This window comes from Rissa tridactyla, chromosome 3, assembly GCF_028500815.1.
Source record: "Rissa tridactyla isolate bRisTri1 chromosome 3, bRisTri1.patW.cur.20221130, whole genome shotgun sequence".
NCBI classification, from domain to species: Eukaryota; Metazoa; Chordata; class Aves; order Charadriiformes; family Laridae; genus Rissa; species Rissa tridactyla.
The window spans coordinates 9,065,477-9,089,842 of NC_071468.1; the positions used below are offsets into that span (position 1 = coordinate 9,065,477).

At 43.1% G+C, this 24,366-nt stretch overlaps 2 protein-coding genes across 16 annotated transcripts in view; both read right to left on the minus strand.

Annotated features, from left to right (window-relative positions):
• Positions 1–10,104, minus strand: part of XRN2 (5'-3' exoribonuclease 2) — a 50,684-nt gene extending 40,580 nt beyond the window's left edge. The window contains exons 1-6 of the mRNA XM_054195116.1: positions 9,947–10,104; positions 3,699–3,826; positions 3,506–3,617; positions 2,188–2,299; positions 996–1,054; positions 827–916 (exon numbers count right to left, since the gene is read on the minus strand). Of these exons, the coding sequence (XP_054051091.1) occupies positions 827–916; positions 996–1,054; positions 2,188–2,299; positions 3,506–3,617; positions 3,699–3,826; positions 9,947–10,021 (576 nt within the window). The 5' untranslated portion in view covers positions 10,022–10,104. The remainder of the gene's footprint in view (positions 1–826; positions 917–995; positions 1,055–2,187; positions 2,300–3,505; positions 3,618–3,698; positions 3,827–9,946) is intronic.
• A 4,896-nt stretch (positions 10,105–15,000) lies between these two features.
• KIZ (kizuna centrosomal protein) overlaps positions 15,001–24,366 on the minus strand; it is a 50,463-nt gene continuing 41,097 nt past the window's right edge. For all 15 annotated transcript variants that reach the window (XM_054194592.1, XM_054194605.1, XM_054194591.1 and 12 more), the window contains 2 exons: positions 17,114–17,157; positions 15,001–15,241 (listed from right to left, as the gene is read on the minus strand). In XM_054194592.1, the coding sequence (XP_054050567.1) occupies positions 15,138–15,241; positions 17,114–17,157 (148 nt within the window). In that variant the 3' untranslated portion in view covers positions 15,001–15,137. The remainder of the gene's footprint in view (positions 15,242–17,113; positions 17,158–24,366) is intronic.

Sequence of the window (24,366 nt, forward strand, 5' to 3'; positions counted from 1 at the left end):
GGCCCCTAAATTATCTGGGTAATCAAAACACGCACTAGAGAACTAACAGATAAAGCAGACATATGCCTGCTTCCCTTCAGATCTTCTAAACTCGCAGATACACCGATACATTACCAAATTACACACTTCCTTACGCTGATGTCCAGATGAACATGAGCGTTTATAAAACTCATGTCTGATGGAGGGAATTAAGCAGAGTCAACTGCCCTCCAATTAGACCGCTTTAACAGCCAACTTACGGAAAATAAAGCAGAGAGCTGCATCTGAGAAGACTGACTATTCTGCCCTCTTGTACAGAGCAAACACAGGGCTGTCAGAAACAAAACTCAGTAGGGGTGGAGTGGTTGAGGAACAGGAGGACAGAATCTCAAAGTCCAGAAAGACAAGAAAGCTGACATGTATTATTTTTGTTGCCTGTCATCCATCATTAGAATAAAGGAGAAAAAGCAGCCTAGCTGAGATAGCAAACCAGTTAAAAAGGAAACAGTGAAAAGAATATATATACAATGTATCTTGACGCTTTTCCCCAAAAGAAGAAAAAGCATTCGGAAAACCCTGCCTCCCATTACATCAAATTGTGGCTTCTACTATCCAATCTTTTCATTGCTCTTAAATGAAACCAAAACAAATGGCGCCGTTAGATTGTGTTATTAGGATGAAATGTATCTCTGAAGCCCCAGCAGAACGCACAAGTTGGCCCATTATGAATAACAGCATAGTGGCAGAAGATGAGACAAATCTGTTAAATTTATACTCTTCAATCATACCCAAACCCAGCCTAATAGATCACCCTAATTTTCCTGAAGTACGAAACTGTGAAACTTACCGTCAAATTTTTCCACCCTGGGTCACTGTTCAAACGGTCAGCAATGTAATAGCGGAGACATTTAGCAAGATTGTCCATAAACTCAGTTCCCTAAAAAGTAACGGAAGAAAATAAATTCAACCATCATTCAGCCAGTGGCAATTGCTGGTTAAAGTGCAAGATTGCTTACCGGGGTAATACAGTTGCTGTCAAATCTCTCCTTCACTTCTTCTGGAGGAAGAATGCCACCTAGAGCAATAAAAACATTTAACAGAAATAAATCAATATGGAACATTAAAACCAGTTTGCCTGATAAAAAACACAGATGGCTCCCCTGATAACAACTAATACCTATTGAAAGTTAGTTTGTTTTTAAAAAAAAAAAAACAAACAAGAACCAAACAACAACAAAATTAAAACAGTTCTTACCATTATATTATCTCCATCTCAAAATAAAGTATTAGTACATTTACAAATGATGTTGTTACTTCAGAAAAGTGATTTCACTACCTATTCTGTGAAAAGACTGTGAAAGAAATCTCAAAGAAACTAAGCTTGCTAAATGAGATAAAACATTAGGAAATAATTATTTTCTTACATATTCTCCCCTATGTTTCCACTATCTATTCACTTGGGCTCACAAACAGGGTTACACCAACTTCTCTCATCTCTGAGCTTCATAAAGGGTCTTCGTAGTCTAGAAATGCTACAGGAAGAAATGTTAAGAAAGTCTTTGTCCTCCCTTTTTAATCTCTGCTGAGGTTACACACTGGCCCTCTCACTTGGGCTACAGCATTCATTCCTCCTGCACCGCCACCTGAATTAACTGCCCCAGCCCAGACAGCATGCTTCAGCTACACACACTCCTTTCACTCGAGTCATGTCACTCACGGAAGTTGCCCTTAGGAAGTTGCACTGACTTTGAGTTTAGGATTTCCAATGTCAAGTAACTACCCTTGCTTGCAGTTCATTATTCCTGCACAGTACGATTTTCATCTGATCCCTGCTTTTAAGGCTCAACTTCTCCTTTCATCAAGTCCTACAGATTTGTACTTCCTTCCGTAAGAGTTTTGGTTAGTTTTCCACTACTACGTTTATCCCTGCTCTTCTGTTCAATTTTTTTTCTAAAAGGATTCAGAGTACTCAACACAAATTAATTTCAGGCAGGAAACAGAAAAAGAAAAAGTGATATTTTATCTTAATTCTTAACTTTGGAAAACACAGATCCATTCTTCTGTAGCTTTGCTATCCCCTCCTTCTCCTAGTAACGGACAGGAAAACATCCACTGAGCAAGACATCCCTTTTCTAACCCTCACTGAAGCATTCAAAACAAACAAGGTGACTCTCACTTGAAAAAACTCAGATATGGCCACAGTTCTACCTTTTGCCAGAATTTCTTGTCTTATTTTTTGCTTCTCTTCAGCAGCTTCCATGCCCTCCTTTGATGCTCTGAATCTTCTCGACCGCTGTTGATTCATTTTTGCACGTGGAGCCTAAAAAAGGCATCATAATGATTGGTTCAGTTATTGCATCTGGACAATTGTTTCCTTTCCAGAGAAGTCTTTTGAAATTGTTCAGTCTGCGATTACCATTTAACAAGGCATCAGCCTGAACTCTAACTGAAACAGGGATTTCTGTTCCTCCCTCACGTCACCACTAGCTCTCATATGGCAGCACAGGGAGCTGGACATGTTTCTAAAAAGGTCTCTCTTAAGCTTCCCTGTGAGGTAAGCCAGCACCAGGCACAGCTGTGTCCTCATCTCAGAAACACACAATGCTCAAGGATTCAAAGTTTCCCTTGCAAAATAAATGAAACTTAATAGAGTTACATGTATCTGGGAAGCATTATTCATTCCATACCCTTTCTCCAACTAGAAACTCTTTTGAAAATAAAAATACTACCGCAGACAGTAGTTAGCTATTACTTACAGTAGGTATGTTGGGGTTTTTAAAAGGATACATCAACATTTAGTTGGGATTACTTCTATAGACACATGTACGTTAGGAATTCCTGCACCCGAATTCAGATTAAACATCTTTTTACTTAATGATACTCATTTTACCTTTGAGAAACTGAAAAGCCTAGAAAAACAACCAAAGCTTAACAGGCCTACCAGCAGTCTGCTAGGCCATTTTGGCATCTCTCAGCAGGATTATGCAATCTGGATCGAAAAATACTCAGTAAAGCAAAGTTATTAAGAAGAGGGGGTATCTTTCATTAGACCAACTGAGGTACCAAGGGGAGATGAGAATCAGGTATGGAGGAAGACAAGCTTCAAAAGCACCTTAAGGCTAGCCTGTGAAATATTCCACAGCACAATTCATTCACTGCCCATTTTAAGTGTATCTGCTTAAATGGTTTTCTGGTCTTACCCAGCCTGCAGCATAAATTATTACTGAAGCCACAGAACGGAGGAACATAAGTAGTTTCGGAGCGTTACTGTCTTATAGATGTTTCCTGCTTTTCAGAAGCAAAGTTCAGACTGCAACAGACTACATTAGCCAGCTCACATAGCCCCGTGGACAACAAAACTCATTAATACTTTTAATTCCCCTCACCAAAATTAAATTAATAGTATATTTTACCTGTAGCTTCTCATTTTAGAAAACTATTTCCCAAAGCACCTTAGAAGAGCAGATGGCATCTACCCTAATTTTACAAACAGTCTTTACAAGGAACTAAATATATCAATACTTACTACTCCATCTATAGCCATGTAAAGAAGTCGCCTTGGTCTTACAATGTTGAAGATCCTGTCAATATACTCGAAAATCGCAACCATCATTTCATCTTCATTTTTGGGCGCTGGCCTAAAACATAGAGCATTCAGTTTAACTTCTGAAGTGCTATCAATAAATCCTATTTGTAAAGAGACAAAAAAATTGCCTTACTTGTCTTCTGGATGTGTACAAGGGTGAATTATACCATTCATATCCAAATACAGGTTATCAAACTCCACCTCATTAGGGTTCGGTTTGCTTGTATCGATTGGAGCCTTGACGCCATTGCACTCTTTAGCCTGTGAACACATTCAAAACAAGTGTTTCCGTACACGATTAGAGAAGTATCACAAATAACCCACAGAGGCATTAAGGTGCAGACTCATAAAACTTTATTTTTTTTCAAGGGAAGTAGAATAAAAGAGAGCAACAAGCTACCCACCTAATTACATGAAAGTGCATGTTTACACTATTAAAATAGCACTTTTTTTTTTTTTTTTTTAAGATGTTTATATACTAGCACAACTAGAAGACATTGTGATGTGTTATGGCAGAGTTGGTTCATTTCTGTTGATCAGCATGTATTATAAACAAGAAGTTTCCACACCTCATATTATTCAAGAAAGTGATTCTTTCTACTACCAGGGCCATCCTGACTCCCTCAAAATTTAGTAACAGGACTTCTAAGTTTACAATACGATGCTATAACTCTAGCATGATAACTAAGAACTATCAAAATCTTCCTACTTTAAACACTTAGTTCCCCAGAGCGGCACACCCAAACAAACTTGCACCTCTGCCTTTTTCTAACTGCAAACCAGCATTTAAGTTACATAGACAACACGGGGAGGCAGGGCAGTAAAAGTGATTCATCTGTGGCTGAGGACATATTGGAGCCCAGCTGATGGCATGACAAGCTTCCCAAAGCATATCAGCACATCCTGGTGAGCCAAGGATGACCGAGATTTAACTAGAAAGAGGGCTCTTCCCAGCTTCCTCTACACAAAGAAATGAGATCCTTTCAGATCCCACCAGACAAATCTCCAATTTGGGTATACATATACTACTTTTCTTGGTGACTATCAAATGCACCAAGATGCTCAAAACCCTGAACTCTTCAACCTCTGCCTCCAAGTTTGCCTGTGGATATATTTGGAATACTAAATAAAATGCAGTCCTTACCTCCCGCTTTTGAAAATAACTACACTTTTGACTATAATGCTTCACTTCCTTTACATCAGTGCTTTTTGTACTGCCAGGCTGCTGCCTAATGACCATGAAACCCAGGCCACAGCGCACATGGTAAACTTGATGCTAAATTACAATCACCCTAAACCACCTACAGCCACCGGCGTTCCTGTACTTCTTTGATGTTCTTGAATGCTTACAACAAGCTACACGAGATAAATCCAGAAGCACAAAGAAAACAAATCTCAGCTGAACTGGAAGTAATAAATACTACCACTTTATTTTGCGTACACTGTCATGTCAATGATAAGTAACTATCTAGGTGAACAGAACAGTCTCTCTAATCAGCCCCAGAGACTGCAGTTGGCACTATAATACCTACATAAAAAAAAAAAGTCATCCCCTTCTCTCAAGCTGTTAAAGCAAGCAGTTTTGAAACGCTGGCGATCGTTTCAAAGAGTGGCTCCTCTACAAGGTGGATTATCACACCACGTTCAATTTTGTTTCCTCACCATACATTTGCTTTCTTGTTTTGTTGTGTTTGGGGTTTTTTTTAGCTTGCTCAAAGGCAATTAGCGACACTTATAGTGACCGCGAGCAACTCGGCATTCTCCCTTTCAAAGCAATACCACCAGGCAAACACATAAACCACTGAATTAAACACCAACAGCATCAGTGAGGGAAGAGACATGAGCTGATAAAGAAAAAGTCAAATGAATTTTCAGAGAAATTATGACTGGAAAAGGTTATATCATAAAGTTAGAATGAAGCATACTCTCGAATAGCTTGGCATAAAGCGAATTAAAATAAAAAAAAGAATGTCATGTTATTACGTAAAGGCTATGATCACACGATTGCATAAAACAGGACAGAAAAATGTGAAAGTGCCGGTTTTTTCACTCATGTGAAACTTATTGGTAGCTTGTGAAACAACATCAAGCACTTCCTCTGAACTTACATTTGCAGGCTTGCTACCTACTAGTCATTAAATGAGTTTCCCACATCTCTAGTACAGAGCTCAAACTATCAGATTCAAAAGGAAAAAAAACCCCAAACACTTTACACATCGTACCATTGACTTTCTTACGATTCTCCTGCTTGGAGTAGCAGCAGAACTAGCTGAACTTATCCCAGTCTTAAAACGCAAAAATGAAAGCCTCTAAAGCAAAGCAGCGTTTTACTTGGTATTTAAATTTTCCACAGTTATAGGTACGGAATTATTTCAGGACAATTTTGTGAAGTCCCTTTTAAATAATCGAACACTAAGTCCCTCTATTTCACTTCTTTAAAACACATAAAATTTCTGCTAATTCGCATCATTCTTCTAATCCAAATTAGTCAAATCCTGAGAGATGAAATCTTGACCACCGTTGGCTTCTTTTACTGAATTTTACAGAACACACACACACAAATCACTTGGTTTTAGCAGAAACTAATTGTCAGGTGCAAACGTTGTACTGTAGCTTGCAGTTTTAATAAAGTTACTCTGGGCAACCAAGACCTACAATTTTAAAAGAAGAGCATTTGCTCTGGTTTATATCAGATAACGGGACGAGAAGCTTGCCTTGTGTTCTACTTGATCTTTCATCAAACCTCTCGCCAGAGCTAACTGTGACTCAGAAGATATCAAAGGCTTACAACTATGTGATATGGGAAATAAAATTGCCCCCGTCACAGATCTTATTTTCGGTCTTGAAGGTAAAGCAAAATAAGTATGATCTGTTTTAGATGGCTTCGAAAGCCATTCAGTTTTCATTTGCATACCACTATGTCAGCAACTTTACCATTACATCCTCATAAACCTATCAGATTTTTAATGTAACAGCCTTGTAAAAGGTTTAAGTATCTGGGAGTGATATCTCTTGTGATAGAACTAAACTGTTCACTTTTAATCTACAGCCTCTTTTGAAACCATTGAAAATAGATCTTCAAATACGATACTTTAGTTGCGCTTTATTAATTCTTATGAATTTGATTAAGAATATTCTCTCCTGGATTTTATATTATCTTCAAGATCTTCCTCTTATTCTTCCTGCTCAGCTTAAGAAGAAGATTAATCAGATTTAAGAAAAAGAAATAATCTAGCAAGGTAAGAGAACAAGGATCAACTTTTTAATATTTCAAAGAGACAAGCTACCAGGAGATACAAAATTTCTGATTAGAGAGATTTATAAGCAATCCTAAAATACACACAGAGCTGATTACATCGTGAGAGAAGTTTAAATCCATCTACAGTAAGACAAACTACAGCTTCTCACCACTGTCCTAGTCAGCTCTCAAATTTATGACTAGATCTGAATATAAAAAAATTGTAATGAATATGATTTATCCATGTGCTGTCCTTACTGTAATTGCAATGTGCTCTTAAGTTGGAAGAAAGCAACGTGGATGAGGACATCAAGATCTGAGACTTCAGTTAAGGTAAATCTAACTTGGCCTAATGGAATTTGTCATATTTCCCCCATTTCTTTTAATAAAGAACATTCGTTGCTACAAGCTCAATTATTAAACACACAAAAAAGGACATACAATCCCAAACCCAGTAAAATGAGACTATACAAACCTTTATTTTACCCAAACATTAGAGCAGTTTTGGTTAAATAAAGATTAATCTAAATGTTTACAAATATGATAAAAAAGATAAGCCTTCAGCTCTTAGAGAAAACTGTAATTGTTACAGATTGCAGATACTTGCAGTTTAAATCGTGACTGCTTTTAAATACACAGGTCTTAAAGCATTATCCAGAAACAGCTGGACAAGCTTATAAGACTAAAATGTAAAACATCCATTTATAGTAGAGACAGAGGTGTAAAAGAATCTACTTTATATCGTCAAAACTCCATTTGCATCCTTTTGATCAGAAGAACACTGCTTCAAAACGTCACAACTAAACCTCACCTCGTGGGCTTTTTGCTGTTCCTGAGCACTAAGGATATTTTATCAGCATATTCATAAATGTGACAGATAACTGACCGATCTGCTGTCCCCACAGTCTAATTTTATGGCTGGAATGGATGTTCATTCACTCAAGTCAACCTTTGATGTAAGGAAGGAAAGGCAGATTTGGTGAATGAAAGGCTTGGACCATGCAGCCACTTGTGACGCTGACTATAAGCAAAAGACCAAACTGTTCACCTTTGTCAGTTCCCTACTTTGATGAAATGGGGATGATGCAAACCAACCAGTGTGAGTGGAAGACAATGGGTAGGATATGTGCACACACCTTCAGACGTTAGTACTCCAAAGATACACAGCCGGGAGAAGGCGAATGCCACGTCAACAGGCATACGCTCAATAGCTGCACTGGTAGAGACACGTCATTCTCTAAATCCCCCCAATACCCGTGCCACCCACTTCACCCTGGCAGATGCAAACATGACACACTATCCCCAAGAGCCCGCTAAACTGAGGGTTACTCAGAAAAGATCATATAAGAGACACAAAAAACAAGCTTGGTAAAGCAACCAGGACAATCGCTGCTAGCTACTAACAGCTTATTCCAGAGTAAGCACTCATATGAGCAGCTAATAAACTGTACTTGTAAACCCACAAACCACCTTTTTCTATAATAGTTCCCCCAGGCAGGCAAATCCTCAAATCTTATCTATCCATTGGAGTAAAAAATTCACTTCTTGCAGCTACAGGTAAAATCAACTTTACTTTTCTCTCATGCTGAGAGAGGCTAACTGAAACTACAATGGTAATAAAGCAAAACAGTAACTCACAGTTTTATGTGTGTAACATTTGATTAATCCAAATCTACAAGCCTGTTTCACAACCTGAATTTGAAACAGAAAAACATCCAGCCTGTAACAAGAACTGAATACTAAAACTGATCCGCCTGCCACCTGCATACATTGAAAACTTCCTGAAGGCAGGCAGGTAATACATGCGATCAAAAAAGCCCAGTATCAATACATAATTCAATCACTTCACTCTCTTCTCTACCTTGCCCAGACATTTCTATCTCCTTCACAGTACGGTGTTTCCCAAATGCGAGGCACATCTCTCCCAGGGAAGGAGAGGTTGTTGCGCAAAGGCAGAAGCCGCAGCACATGCTCAGCAGCCGGGACACGAACAAAACCAGTTCATGTTAAATGTTCGTAACACGTTCAGTTAAAAACAGTTTTACGACGAAGAGCAGAACCCAGCTAGTACATCCTGACAAAAGATGACACAAAATATTTGGAAAAGCGTACAGGAAAAACAGTTTGGGAAGCACGAACTCAAGAGTCTGTCTGCTCAGAAAAGCTTTGGCTAAGCTAGCCCCAAAGAGAATAACTTGCACGTACACTGCACTGTAAAGCTACCGGAGTGCAGCTACTGAAATCCTGTGTGAGCCTGTGCTGTTGCTGAAGCAACATCCCCACCCTCCCTGTCACCTTCCACCTCCCACCACATCGTGCACGAAAGAACCAGCCTATCTGAGAACCTGCCAGGCAAAAACAAACCGACAAACACTACTTCAGCTGCGTTACTTCCTAGGAAGTGCTCCCCCGATAACCGCAGAGACCTCCGTGCTGGTGCCAGGGGGACGACAAACATAAGCTGAAGGCAGTGACCAGCCAGGCGAGAGGTGGGTTGGTGAAGACCACCTGTGGAGCCCACCAACTAGTCTGGGACTAAGTCCTCACCAAATAGCATCTCCTATTGCTGTGAAAAGCCACGTTTTAGAGGATGTGTTTGGAAAAACCAGCTCCCTGTTTGTGCAGGGAGTTTATCCTATACTATCCTACACTAGTAAATATCAGCAATGAGACAAAATAAAAAGCTGAAGCTGCTCAACGCCGAAGAGCACAACTACAGACTTGTTTTAAGTCTTGGATTCAAGCACGATATCCTGTGTTGATGGACGCTTTAAAAAAAAATAAATAAAATACCAGAGTAAAGCAGGAAGCTGTAGAAAGACTAATACGTGAAAGAAAAGACTGACAAAAATAACGAGAAGATCTGAAAGCGGCACAACTGGGAAGTATTCAAATACGTGGAGAACGAGAGCCCAAGGAAGCGTCCGCACAGCAAGATATCGTTTTAACCTCACCAAAAAAAAGGAAAAAAAAAAAAAAAAGCGCAGCTACGAAGGCCAGCTCAGTTCCTTCTCAAACGCCCCACTCCTGCCCTCACTCTCCCGTGCCCACAGCCCCGAGAGGGGGCCTGGCCCGGGAGGGGGGAGCACGGGACGGGACGGGACGGGACGCGGGGGGGGGGCGGTGTGGGAAGCCCGCCTCACCTTCTCCTCCACGCAGTTGACGATGATGGAGGGGTACTTGCGGCTGAGCCAGCGAAAGAAGGCCGGGACTCCCATGGCGGGCCCGGGGCACGGGGAGCGGCGGCGGCGGTGCCGGGCGAGGCGGCGAGCAGCGCTTCCGGGGGCAGAGGGCAGCGCGGGGCACCATGGGGGAGGGCGCGCGCCCGCGGCGGCGGCGGCGGCGGCAGGGGGGTGCGGTCACGTGAGGCGCACGCGGCGCGGCCGCCATCTTAGAGGCGGTCGCGTCAGAGCGCGCAGGCGCGGGGTCGCCACGGGGGCGTGAGGGGAGAGGCGGCGGGGGCGGGGGCTGGGCTCGTTCTACCGTGTCCTGAGGGGCCTGTGGCCTCAGCGCTCCCTTGAATGTGTTGGGGGGGCTCCTTAGGCACAAAGGTGACAGTCTGAAGGGAAAAGCTTAGGGCAGACTGGCGCCTGAGGTAGCACTGCATGCTCTCCTTGCTCTCAGATGGGGTCCTGTGTCAAAACTTCCCCTCAATTAAGAGAAAGCCCTGCTAAAATGAAAGTAGCTTTTCCAGCGTGGGGTGATTTCCCGCTCCTGTGGGATGATTTAGGCAGAAGGCATGACAAAAGTGCTTCGGGGCACGGCTGCGCTACCAAAGCTAATGCTGTCAGCCTGCCACCACAGTAGAGAAATGGGACTGAAGCGTGAGGCTCTGCAAAGAGGCCTTTTCTCCTTCGGAAGGAGAAAAGGAGCCGTTGGCAGCAGTTTAAAAGGATGGTGAGGGCGCTGGCAGGAGGGCGGAGGGGCAGCGGGAGCTGAGGGGACGCTGGCAGGAGCAGCGAGTGTGAAATGGCTTGGTGAGATTCGTGACAGTCGCAACAGGCAGCGTAAAGAACCCCCGTCCCATCGCTTTGCCCGTTGCATAAGCAAATACTATTAAGTTAGCCGTTTGACAATGTTCAAATGGAATTAAACCTTCAGATATTAAACAGGATTAACACAAGGAAGATTTTGTGCTCTGCTGTGTCCTGTCACTATACACCAACTTCATTAGGAGGGCAGTGATGGGGGCGAGGACATGAAAAAGCAGCCTGGGAATCATTAACAAAAATAACAAAATCTCAGCAGTGCTTATTGAGTCAACGCCGCTGATTTGGGGAGGGGAGAGGAACCTTGCTACCTTGCTGTAGAACAAATTAACCCAATATTGTAGTTCTCATTATTCTTAGCCTCACTTAGCTGTTGTTAAGCCATTTTCTGTTGTCACTCCTCTTAATAAAATCTGTGACTTGAATAAATTTCCCCAGCAACTTTGTATTGGCACCACATCTGTGGTATCAGCTAAAGATTGTCCTTTATCTGTTCCTTACAAAACGTACCCTGATTGAAGTTTCCTATTGTACTGCTTCTCTTCCTGGAATTTAGTATAGAGTAAGACAGCTTAGTATTAACATTTTGTTTGTATTGATGGGCAATCAGTTGTTTTTCTGATAATGCTAAAGAAAACAGAAGACAGCAGCACTAGCAAATGCAAATGAAATATGATCATCTTATCTTATAATTACTTGCATAAACAAGCGCTGAAAAAAATTAATGCTGCAACAAACATTTCCTTGAAAAGTCAATCTACATTTTGCTTAAAAAAAAAAAAGAATCAAAACCAAAACAAAACCCAAACCCTTACAAATATCCTAAAGCAAAACTCATGCTGCAGAAACTTAAGACCTGGCGCCCTCGGTGAAGGAGCCTGCCTGGTACTTGCTAGAGGAAAGCCCAACTTTTTAAGGACAAGATGGGGAAGGCAGGGGCAGCTGGGCGGGAGGGCTGCTTTTATGCCAGGTGTGCACCAGCAAACTAAAAAGTCTTTTCTTGCGCAGGAGGCAGTAGCAGAAGTCTGCCACTGGAGAAGAATAATCCTGTTGACAAACAGCAGTAACAGTTTCTGCCTAACGTCCGACTTGGAGCAGGGATGAGCTCCTTTCTCAGTTAGGACCTTCTCTGGAGGAAGCGACCGCCAGCTCCACTGGCTTCCCCATGAGCGGTTCTCCACTCCCTGAGCTCTCACAAATGCAGCCACCGCCTCTGCGTGTTGCGCTTCTCTCTGAAGGGCCTCGGAGACAGGGCAGCCTGCCCACACAGGCTCCATTTCGGCTCACCAGATCAGCGCACTCAACCGGCATTTTTCTGTCAGCCCCTATGTGCTAACTGGTGTTTGTCAGCAGACGAACAGGGTGCGAGCTGAAGTTCCACCTCACAACTGCGTGCATTTGACACGTGAAGAAAGAACGTAGCACCAAGTTGTTGCACATACGCAGCAGGGATACGGGAAGGCTTCGTTACAGTATTTTCCATAGATGACTGGCATGCTGATTTAAATCTTTTAAGGCTGTATTGATTACAGTCCCCCTGTCCATCAGCATCATCTGTCATCATCTTCGGGCTGCCAGTATGACAGCTGTGAAGGAGCAGAGTAAAGTTGACTGGCAGAATGTTTTGCATCTAATGAGTCTGCGCACAATAAGTGTATAATAAATAATGCTTTGGAGGAACTCGGCTATCGCTTAAACACCAAAAGAGAGATATTGCCTTAGCAGAAGCTCCCAAAGCCATCTGTCATCTGTCATGAGTTGCATGTCTGTGGCTGAGCTGGACGGAGGGAATGGAAAGCACCAAAGATTGCTGATGGGCGCCCTGTATCGTGCAAGGAGATATAAAGTGGGCTGACATCAAGAACCCGGAATCACTCAGGAAGAGCTTAAAACTACAAAGGCATTGTGGATTTGATGCAATATTACTTAGCTGCGCAGGCTGCTAGAGAGACTTTTTCCAGATGAACCTTGGTCTGACATTCACTGAAAAATCACGTAGCAATAGTCTGTCTGTGGTGCGACATACTGGTGAGCTGACGCTTAGCAGATGGCTAGGACCATCAGGAATGAATTACCGCGGCTTAGGGATGATCAGGAAAAAGCAGCAAGGAGCAATAGCCCAGGCACCAGCCCTCAGATGGTGGGTTCAGGTATTGGTTCTGCTACAAGTCTCCTGGGTGACACTGAGCCTGCAGTACACAAAGGACAGTAACATGCTGCTAGGAGAAGACTACCGAGGAGCCCCTAAACCTATCTGGTGGTCCACCCAGAACAGCAGCACCATGGGTGCTAGCCCTTCCGGTCCTACTGCTGTCGCATTGCAGATTTTCTTTTCCACTGTCACAATTTGCAGGGCAGTCCTGCGATTTCCTCGATTCCCCCCCTGAGGCTTTGATAGCCGAGTGTTGACTGAGGTTGGTCATAGCAATGAAGAGTCAGGAGCTGCACCACCCTCTCCAGCAGCCTAGCGCAGCCTGTGCTATCACTTGGCACATGGGAATTGCTGCTTTGGGAAACAGGAGACCTCCCATGGTCCCCATGGGCTGCCTGCTCCTCCTCTCTGTGCACCTCCCATCCCTCGACCAACTTGCCTGTCACACACCACAGGGGCTTCTCTGTGGGGCAGTGGTCCCACAGGACATGGGGAGTCAGCAGGTAAAAACTGGGAAGGAGGGGGAGATTTTTGCTGTTTTTCTGGCCAAGGCTGTATCAGCTAGCCCGCCTCTGAAGGGAGGGATCACAGGAGCCTTAATCCAAAATAGCCTGTGGTTGAAGGGACACGGAAAGCCCAGTGCAGTGGGGGAGGGCATTAAAGCCTTCAGTGAAGTCCAGCTTTGGTCCTTTAGTCAAGTCCAGCTGTCTCACATGACATCAGCCCTGGTCACACACTCATCCAGCTCCATCCTTCGCGCAGCTGACTATCCAGTTGTTGGAATATTCAACACTGCACCATTGCCAACGTCAGACAGAAAACCACGGGATTAAAAGCAAGCCAGCAGACATCTGTACTAAGGGTTTCTTCTCATTTTCAGGCCTTCTTGCAAACCTTGATTTCATATTCTTGAACTCGTCTCAGACTACACGCTCTTTTTATTAAACTGAGTTTTGTTACCGTTTCAAAATTGGTTTTGATGGACTGGGCCCCAAGATTGGTGCCTGTATTCAAAGATGCAGTACTGCTTTGCAGCAGAGTTTAATTGGGGTGCTGTTTTTCGCTTTTGAACTTATCGTAATTATGAACAGATTTTTTTTTTTTTTTAATATGTCCCCTGGTTTCTCCCTTCGAAAGAAAATCTCATGTTTAATGAACTTAATTTTAGATAAAAGGAATTAAAAGAAGAAAATTAAAAATGCATGAAGCTCCTAGAGTCATCCAATTACTGTGATGTCCATACAGCAATGCCGGCATGGATTTTACAAAGCAAGTAAAAGCAGAAAATCACTGAGGCTCGCCACATGTAAATGCTGCTCTGTTCCAAAATGTGCTGAATTAGAAATGTACGATTTATGCATTTCTTCTTCTTGATCTGTTGCAGAAGAAGATAAAGATCAAACATGCCAGCCCGCCCTGAGTAGCATATGTATGCATACCCAGAATGCTTGCCTGCTTTTTTCAAAACCACATCTAGCTCTGTAGTGGAAGTATGAGAATACATACACGCGTCCGAAGAGGATGGTCTTTGCACTCGCAGCAGCCGGGCTGGTGAGAGGCAGTGGCACTGCTGAGCAGCTTGCAGCAAAGCGGAGGCCAGGCCGATTTGGCCGTGAAATACCGCTGTCAATTCCAGCTTGCTGCTGATTGACTCCTCACCTGTGACGGCCTCTTCCTGCCTGCCATGCAGAAGGGTGACCCATCACAGGGGTCCTGCACCTTTCCTGCTGGCACCGGGCAGGAGATGCTCGCTGTGAGCAGGGGTCTGCGGACAAGTAGCTCCCAGCCCCAGTAACAAAGAGACAGGACTCTATACAGAGGGATCCAGCTCCCCCCCTGAGGAGGAGGTTGTTTTATAGACAGCCCCCGCCCTCTGAGGTGATAATGCTCAGACACTGTCATGTCCACTGAGCAAGTGGACGTCTCAGGACTTCTCTTCATTTATTCCCCCAAAACAAATATATTACAAAAAGGCTCAGCCTCATGGGGCAGGATTGCCGTCAGATCAGGAAAACACTTAGCAGTTAAGAAAAAGCACACGTACAAGGAGGCCGTGCATAGTACCAAGTAATATTTATTTTGTATTTAAATTTTCTTTGACTATAAAGTGATGAGCTGCACTTTAGGCAGTGGCACTCTCAATATGTACAAGATGATACTGTTTATTTCTTCCTAAAAGCGAGCTGGGGAATCTTAATCATAGAAGTCATCAAATTCATCTGCTTCTGTGCTGTGAGTTTGTGGGCGCAAAGCAGCCTCTATCTCGGAGCTGCTGTCATCAGATTCGCCCCAGAAAGCTGAGGGTGAGGAGAAAAAAAGAAATAACTATAAAAATCTTTTCCCTGTTTTTGTCATTTATGTCACAGACATGATCATTTTACAGCTCTCTGGAGGCAGACCGACACCACGGCTTATGGAGCAGCTCGGAGTTACGAAGACCGCAAGACCGAGGTGTGCGTGTGTTCCCGATCCAGCGTGCTGTCAACACGTTCGTGGTCTCCGATAATGGAGCAGCGGTGCCCAAACAGTGGGCTCATTCAGATGTCCCACTTCATTGTTCCTCAAGGTAGCTGGAGAGAACATTTCCACTCCAAGCAATTTACTTGACCAGCTGCTGCCTGAATTACAGCTTTGTCTATTATGTTCCACTTTCTTCCTCTACTTGACCCTGCGGTGAAGTCATAATCGGAGCATGACATCACAGAGTTGGCATAAAAATGGCAATGATGTCACAAATGAAAAATCACCACTCTGAGACAGGATCAAGTACAGGCAAGATTGACTTCGAACAACTGCATGACTTTAACAGAAAGCTCTGGGAATTAGCAAACAGTTTCACTAAAATAAACAGAATCACATTTAAATTCAGAGTCCCTGAGAGATTCCTCAATATGTAAATTCATTTGACCCGTGGAGGGGGGAAAAAAAAAAAAAAAAAAGCAAAAAGCATGGCACACAAGGAAGCGCAAGTCAAGCCCACAGTCACTCACAGAACTGCGCCGTCTGCCTGTTCCTAACCACTTTCAGAGGGCTGCTGTTTGTCCAAAGTCAGCGCAACAGCCGCGATGCCCCAAATTGAGGTGTAAGACTCAGAAATCGGGATTCAGGCAGCAGGAGAGAGGAAGGCTGTCATCCCTCATACAGAAATTTCAGCTCCTGTTCGACTGAGGCGCTGTTAATGTGTTCGGTGCTTTTGATGGCACAAGCTATACAAACATCTTATCTACAAATGCAGCAGCTGCATCTTTCATCCTATATCCCCGGCCCCCTGGACTGCAGGTCTGCGCTCGGCCAGGAATGGCGGAGTGGTGCCGGCTGTGCCCTGTGCTCGCTCCCCACGCTGAACACCTGGGAAGAGGCTGAACACGCCAAAGGCTCCAAAAAATTAAACTGCCTAGCAGAGAAGGAAACAGGGTGGGGATGCGAGAGCACCCTTCAGACAGCACCAAAGCAGCCATCATTTATGGTATCCTTAAGTCAGCTCAGATGCCACACCTCTAAAACGTGTTCTGTACCATTCTGGGCTGCACAGCACCTAAAGCTGAGCTTCAGGCAAAGAGCTCCCCGCTCCCAGCGCTGACTTCGCTTATGGGAGGCTCCATTAGAGGTGACTTCAGACACCAGTGGTCCTTACGGCGGTTAAAAAAGGAAAATAAAACGCAGAGGAGAATGAAAACATGCAGGACCCAAACACCAATTTAAAAGAAAGCCTGTTTGCTCACGGAAAAAAAAAATTGTTCCTGATGCACACACATGGCCACGCAAGCACCTTTGCATGCCTGCCTGGTGTAACTGTGCAAATGCATGTGCTGCTGCCCACCCACTTCTGCAACCCCTCTTTCAGATGGAAGATCGAGAAAATGTCAGCTTTTCCCTTCTCTGGGTTTTCTCCTACCTGCTATTTGCTACTGTTTGATTTAAACCCTGAAGCAGAGATCGCTACTCCCTCCACATCATACGCACTATGAAACACGTCCTCTTTGGTCCAGAATTTGTCATCATCAGCTGTTTGCTGGCTCCTGTGTTGAGGCAGGGGAAATTCTACGCTTTCCCATCTCCTTAGGCTCATAGGTTACACAGTTCCATAGTGTTATTCTTGGAGGTTTTCTACAATATAAATTACACTTGCAAAGACATCAATTTTAAGTAGCGTAACATTTGTTTCTTACCTTTGGATTTTATAGCAGTTACCATTCCCTTCCTGGTTTCAGTCCTGTAGAAGAGACAGATTTCAAATAATCAGCATAACGTCACAAAATTAAAAGAATGTAAGTTGACTTTTTTTAAAAAAAAAAAACAAACCTGTCAGATCGTTTAAAAAAAAAAAGTCTGTAACTTCTGTAACTACTTTTTTTTTTTAAATAACTATTTTATCACTGATTTCTTCACCTTTATGTCGTTTAAAAGGTGGAGAAATTAACATGCAGCAGGGACATCGGTCCAGATGTTCAGGCAGTGCAAACTGGAGTCATTCCTTGGTAACAGCACCGATTTACACCAGTAGTGAATTAAGGCTACAAAGGATCAGAGCTCCATCTATCTTTCGCAGCCTTTGAGATAATGCAAAGAAAGTAAAGAAAAAATCCAAACAAAAATAAAAGCACCCCCCACTGATGCTCACTGAACTTCCTTATTCCCCTTCCTACCCGTGTACTTCTCCAGCCCAGCTACTGGGTTCCCATAGCATCCTCCGCGTCCCTATGTAAATGTGCAATCTCCCGGCTGCCTTTGATCTACCTTGATGTATATGCAGTTGCGACTCCGTTCTGTTAAATGACTGCTCTTGTGTCTAGAGCATCACAGGCCCTTTTGAATCTCTCAAACAAGCTGGAATCATTTTGATCTTTTGTGTGTAGCATGCGTATTGTGTTGGTGCTGTGAAATAATCGCGTTGGGGCAATGATGTAGGAGAATTAACTGTTATATTAACAATCCTGCAATAAGCTCTAAAAATAAAGCTTCAGCTGATTTTAATAGGGAGGATCAAATAGGAAATATTTGTGACATTACTGTGTGAACTAGTAAAAATATAAGCAAATGTCAAGCTGCAATTCGAAGCTGTTGCCGCAGTCAAAACAGCACTCAATCAGCTGTCAAAAATTTCATACAATTGGCTGCATTTCATTTAAAGACACGGCAACTAATACATAACTGTTTAAAGCAGGGAGTTAAAAATAGTCTAACTACTATCATGGAGGCATTTGTGAAGGAGATACGAAAGAAAAATATGTAGAGATGATTCATTGCTTGCCTTATACCACTGTATTCAGTAAGAACGTGGAATTGCAGCTGGAAACCTAAACTTAAAGCAGGGGAAAAGTTTCACTATGTTACAGCTACCTATATTAGAGAAACTTTTCCTTTTAAATAAGAGAGAGCTCATACTGTTTACATCATATTCCTTTTCTACAAGCTGTGAATGCCATTAGCACGCAACCTCCCTCTTTGCAGATATACAAAAATTCACAGAAACAGGATATTAAACATAGCTAAAGTTCAACTAAGATGCCAAACTAAGTATTAGTAACAAGTAACGGTACTAGTGGAATATTAACAGTGACATAACTAATTATTAACTTATTTCTTTAAGTAAAAAAACCAAACTTTAAAATGTTAGCCTTTAAATGTTTATCTGACACTTTGTTAGCGTGCCCTCCAAACACCTTTCCGTTTTATTCGGAGTCAAACCCTACGCTGCATTACGCTTCAGCTTCTCCTTCAAACGCATTTACTCGTCGGTATTTCCAGCAAGTATTTTAAGTCAGAGCCTCTGGGGTGAGTCCTGCAATACCCTGTACACCCTTAACTCTTGCTCACTTTGGTGAGATTTCACGACCCTCAGCATTTCCCAGGAGGTGCTCCACGCATCCCAGGCTTAGCCCATAAAAATGTGCTCAAGAGGATGCAACTCTTTTTTTTCCCCCCGGGTGTAGAGCGAGAAACCACTTGTTGCTGAGCTACAAATTGAGAGGTGACTTCTGTGGCAGACTGCACAAGAACCATTTTATCCTCAAGTAGTTCAGTAAAAGAAGATGAGGCAGCTGGCAGCTACCGCTTCCACTGCCTGCTGCTTCGTCTCCCATTGTCAAGGGAGGCGTGTGGGATTTCGCTATTCAGCCATGCTAGGCAGTCCCTACAAGTGATTTTTTGCTTCACGTCTCTCTGTAGTTCAAGCCCAGATGAAACATGAGAGGGCTGGTCATGCGGGCCCAGAGCCTCTGCCGTGCTGAGGACCACCAGTAGAAAACTGCCCAGGGCTCGGGTGGCTTGGTCCTCTTACACAACTCAAAGCACTGCAAGGTGCTACAGATCCGGCTGAAGGCCAGTGGTCTCATGGAGAAGTTGTGGTGGACAAAGACCACAATGGTTGCAGGAAGGTCTGGAAACCTTCCCTCTTGTGCCCCAGCCTCCCATGGAGAAAACAGTCAATGCTGACAGCAGAGGGAGGAAGACAGATGTTTGTATTCTACCAAAACCCGTCCATTTGTTGGGGTCCATCCTCCCGGGGTGAATCCACCACACCCAAGAGTAGGATTCACTCCCAGAACAGCACCGAGTCATAGCGCTGCAGGCTGGGAGCTGGGCGCTAGTGTGACACAGCAGTCCACACAGAGAGAGACGTGGAACAGGGTGTCAGCAAAGGCTTGGCATGAAAGCTGTCGGCACAGAGAATGCCTGGGGAGATAGGGAAAAATGGAGCTAGGACATCAGAAAAGCCAGATCGGAAATCGCAGCCCCGCCAAACCAAGCGTGGAAAACGCTGCAAGATAGCTTTATAACAGAGAATAAAAATTCCTGAATTACGTCTGAAGTGTTAGTCAAGGCTGATAAGATGCAAGAAGACCTCTACATTGCAAAACGTTCGCACTCAGAAATCGGCAAATTCAATCATGAAAGTTATCATCTGGTATACCGAGCACACAATAACCACACAGACCTCCACGGAGAAATTTTAGGAGTATAAATGAAGTAAGGCCAGTTTCACTGCCTCGACTAATCCCCCGTTGTGACCCTTCGATATCCATTTACACATTTGCTTCTTCCCTAAAATAATTCCAAACTGAACCCGGGCTCTAACAAAGAAAAAACCCAAACCAGTTTAACTTCAAAGGGCCTTTTAATCTCCCCTTTACTCTGATGAAATGGGCTTCTTGTATTGAAGATGCTGCAACAATAAGAAATGAAAAAGCTCCAAGAAAATATTTTGCCCTCTGTGAAGAAAATTAATATTAAGAGGAAAATAGCAGACAAACAAGAGCCAAGTTAATAGAGGTGGCTCACTGAAAAACAGCAGAAAATATTTGCTTTAGCCTGAGTATCTTTTTGCTGAAGCACCTGTTGAACCTCTGTGTTTTAGTGTCAAGTGAAAAAAGACAGCCAAACAGCAAGGAAAAAAAAAAAGACACCTACTTGCTAGAAAATAATAATAATTTAAAAAAGACAAAGAAAACTACGCAATCATCAAGGGGGAAAAAACACAACAGCAAACCAACAAAACACACCCAAGCACCAAGAGGAAAAAAAACCAACCAAACAAAACACACACACCACCCAAATGCCAGATTTTATGAGAAAAATAAACAAAATGCGGAGTGCAGTAGCCCCGGGAACACTGATACTCTGGCTAATCTTGTGAGAGGCTCAGAGCCTGCGCGCTTCTGTCCTGCACGCACCTTACTGAGGCAGCAATGCCACGGAAAACAGATCAAGCATTTCTTTTTCACTGGGTGGTGGTTGTTAGTCCTCCGCGAGGGAAGCGACGAAGCTTCTCCCCAGCAATAAGTGAGGATGCGGAGTCGCATATCCATCTTTAAAAAGAATTTTTTGAAAACATCTGAACGCCTTGTGGTAGTAAAGCCAGGCTGCTCCGTGGCAGTGGCTCCGATGTGACAGTCTCGGACGGGTATCGCCCCTGATCGTACGCTTCCTGCCAGTTCCTGCAGAAGCCTGACGGCTCTATCGTTTTCTGCTGATCGTTTACTAGAAATTGGGCATCACGGAAGTATTCCCCGCCCTGGAAAGGCAGGATAAACTAACAAAGCCGTTCATCATGCCAGAATTGGAGTAATAATATTGAATTTAAGCAATTAACACTGCAAACAGAATGATCTTTATTTTAGGATACAAAGATCTGTATCGAGCTACATTTAAGACTGTTCTCTGTTTAGATATACCAGGCTGAACAAAAAAAAAAAAAAGACCCAAAACACATTCTCGCCTAGAGAAACCACTAACACAAAGACTGCATCACAGCGCTGTGATGAAACCATGTTGGAAAAGCACAGGGCATGGCCACAAAAATAAAATCTAATTCCTCTGTACTACAAAGGCAGTATCTTTAGATAGATGATGTTGCCTCTCCTCACAAACCATTCCCCACCAGTATTCACAGGGCATCGCACTGCAACGTTACTATTTCTGCAACAGCTGGATGGTAAGATTTAGGAAACAAGGACTCACAGAAATATCTGTAAGGTCAGAAAAACGTGCCTGAATTTACAGTCAGCTTCTCACAGAAGTGGTTTGACAACTGCAAGTACGGCAGGAGTACAGGACAATCAGGTATGCGCTCATGCATGGGTGCTGGAAACACGCTACGCCACTTTCTCTAAATTTCCTGCTAAACGCGGGAAACTCCTGAACACTCCCAGCCCCAAACCTTTGGAGTCTCTCCTCAGAGCCCCGGCCAAACCGGGCCATTTCCCCCGGTCAGCAATGTCGGGATGGGTTTTGAAAAGGGGATGCGGTGGGGGATGCGGGGCGCTGGGCTGCGCAGAGCCCGAGTGCCCCCCGATGGCCAGCCCGTCTCTGCGCCGGGCCCGGTGTTAAACATCGCCCCCGAGAATAATTAAGCGGATGAATTATAATCTGCCAATTTTTATTTGCGTATCATTACATCTGTGTTTGATAAAGGTGGCTTTCTACTAAAAAAAACCCAGCCTTCGGAGACCAGACCGGATTACTTCCGGAAAACAGATTAATCGAAGTTTAAAATACTTTACACCGCGTTTATGTGCTGACAAATTAAAATTGTTCTTTGGTTCTCAGTCGATAACACGTCTTTAATCTCCAGATTATTTTGAAACGAGACAGCGCAAACAAGTCAAAGAAAAATAAATTGCTTGCATCAAAATATTCGGAATTACCCAGAAAGCTAGTGACCTCCACTGGCTGCATCCATTGCTACAGGACCACGAAATGCCACACACATCGCCTGCTGCCCGCTCTTGCAGAGAGATTCAGTCCTGACTTCTGATACCTTTTCCCCCAAGTAATCGTATAATTTAACACGCTCTTTTTCTGGTGCAACACACTAACTCTTCAAACAAAAGTTGCATCTCCGTGCGTGTAAATATTCCCTCGGTAAAGTAAATGAAGCCAGGAAAAAGTAGTTTTATAGCTAAACGTAGGGCAGGACGATATTTGCGGGAGAAGAGGAAGCTCTGGCATGCACCTCCGAACAAAAGGGAACAAGTGGTCTTTACTCAGAGAGCAGCTTCCTATTAAGACTCACTCCTTCGTACATTATGCCTTTCATCCCCACTCAACCACAAAATGATTTTGCTGTAGGAAATACAATGGCAGAAAAAGATTTACATTGAAAGAATCTTTAATAATAAACTGTTGCAGATCTGCCTACTTCCCCATGATTTATAATACAATAAACATCAGATTCTATTAAGTCTCATGCACTGAAGACATGCACTGAAAAACCGAATATGAAAGCCCTCAATTCTTCCCGTCTCCAGTACCATAATAGTGAAATGAGCATGTATAAATGTGCTAAGAGTATCTCTTTGCATCTTTTATAGCTTGTGTGTATTAATCTGTAAAGCTTATTAAGAAAGTCATTGCTATGCAAAGCAGCACCCAATCTCTTTCTCTTGCTTTTCAACAGAGCGCAGTGTTTAGCCAATAGGACCGGTCCCCTGCCCCTCATTCGGCATTCATAACATGCAACATTTGCACAATGTATCTCTCAAAGGCTGCTGAATAGAAAGCCTTAATACTCATGTAAACAACTGCAAACCAATTACTTAATGAATCAGGCCCACACATAATGAGGTGCCAGACAAAGAGCTATAAATGCATTTTTGCGCCCGAGCCTCTGCTTTAAAGTAAAATCCCTCAGCTGTAGTTTGGGCTTAACTGGCACATCATAATTATTGTCTGGAGGACATCAGAGGAAGCCATTTTTTTTATTTAGGTCCAGCAGGGTCTTTTGCGAGGTCACTCATCAGCTCAGTGACAAAACGGAGCAAAGAAGAATTTATAAAAAGTACCACAGCAGTGCTACACAGTTATGTTTATTCTCAAGTAGTGGGTTTCGAGACCACTTGTAAAAGCAATAAAGCCCGAGAAGTGACTGCAGTAAGTGGAGCGCTTAAATGCGAGCGGCGAAGAAATTGCACTGCGTCCTGGCCGCAAACAAGCTGCCGGCCCCCTTTCCCATTTCTCCGTCTTTCTCACTACTTTTGCTGCTCTCCGTCTCTGCGGAGCGGATGCCAAGTGTCCGAAAGCAAAGGTTGTTAACAAACTTCACGTTTAGAAGGCTGCATTATTTTTGACTCATTTACAAAAAACTAACTTTAAGCTGTTGCAAGAGATTTTCTTTATTTATTTTTTTTAAAGCAGCCTCATCGTGTATCAGTGCATAAAGCGCACTTGCTTCTCTGTGCTGAAAGGCATGAAATTATGCGGCAGAGTGAATTATTTTAAAATCTATCGCAAATAATAATTTGAAAAAAAAAAACAGCAAAAACCGCGTACGCCATGTGAACAGGGTTTGAAAAACACAGAAGACACTGAACGCATTATTAGCAAGCAGTGCAACATCCAAGGGGGAAAAAGCTTGGAGCCTTTTTTTAAATAAAAAAAAAATAGTTTCTTTTAAATTATACACATTTTATTCAGATGCTTAACAGCGATCCTGTAAGCGAGTTCTTCAGGGCCCAGTCCTTCTCTTCCTGCTGTCCTGGGCTTCAGTGAATGACTAAAATTCACTATTTAAAAATTCACCTATAGGAGCACCCTTGCATCTCACAGCATTAGGTAGTATGGTTTGGAACATCATCCTCAAAGTTCCAGAAAATTTTAGAAGAAAAAAAAAAGAGTTTGACCACAAGACTATAAAAATTCATCCTAAAGAAAAGCATGAATGCCATTCATCAGTACTGCATTATGGCTTGTCTTTATTTACCGTACTTGAGGAATTACCAAAATACTCTGATTTTTAACACAAAATGCAGAACAACACTTGCAAAATGGGAATTGTCTGTCATATCAAAGCTGGCCTCATCAATAACAGCCTTAAAAAAACCACAGAAAGATAGCAATGCTGTATAAACAGGAGTTAAACATTTATCAAAATGCTTTAAAGTCTCTTCCCGAGTGCTACTGACGGCAGTTTTCAGACCAGGGG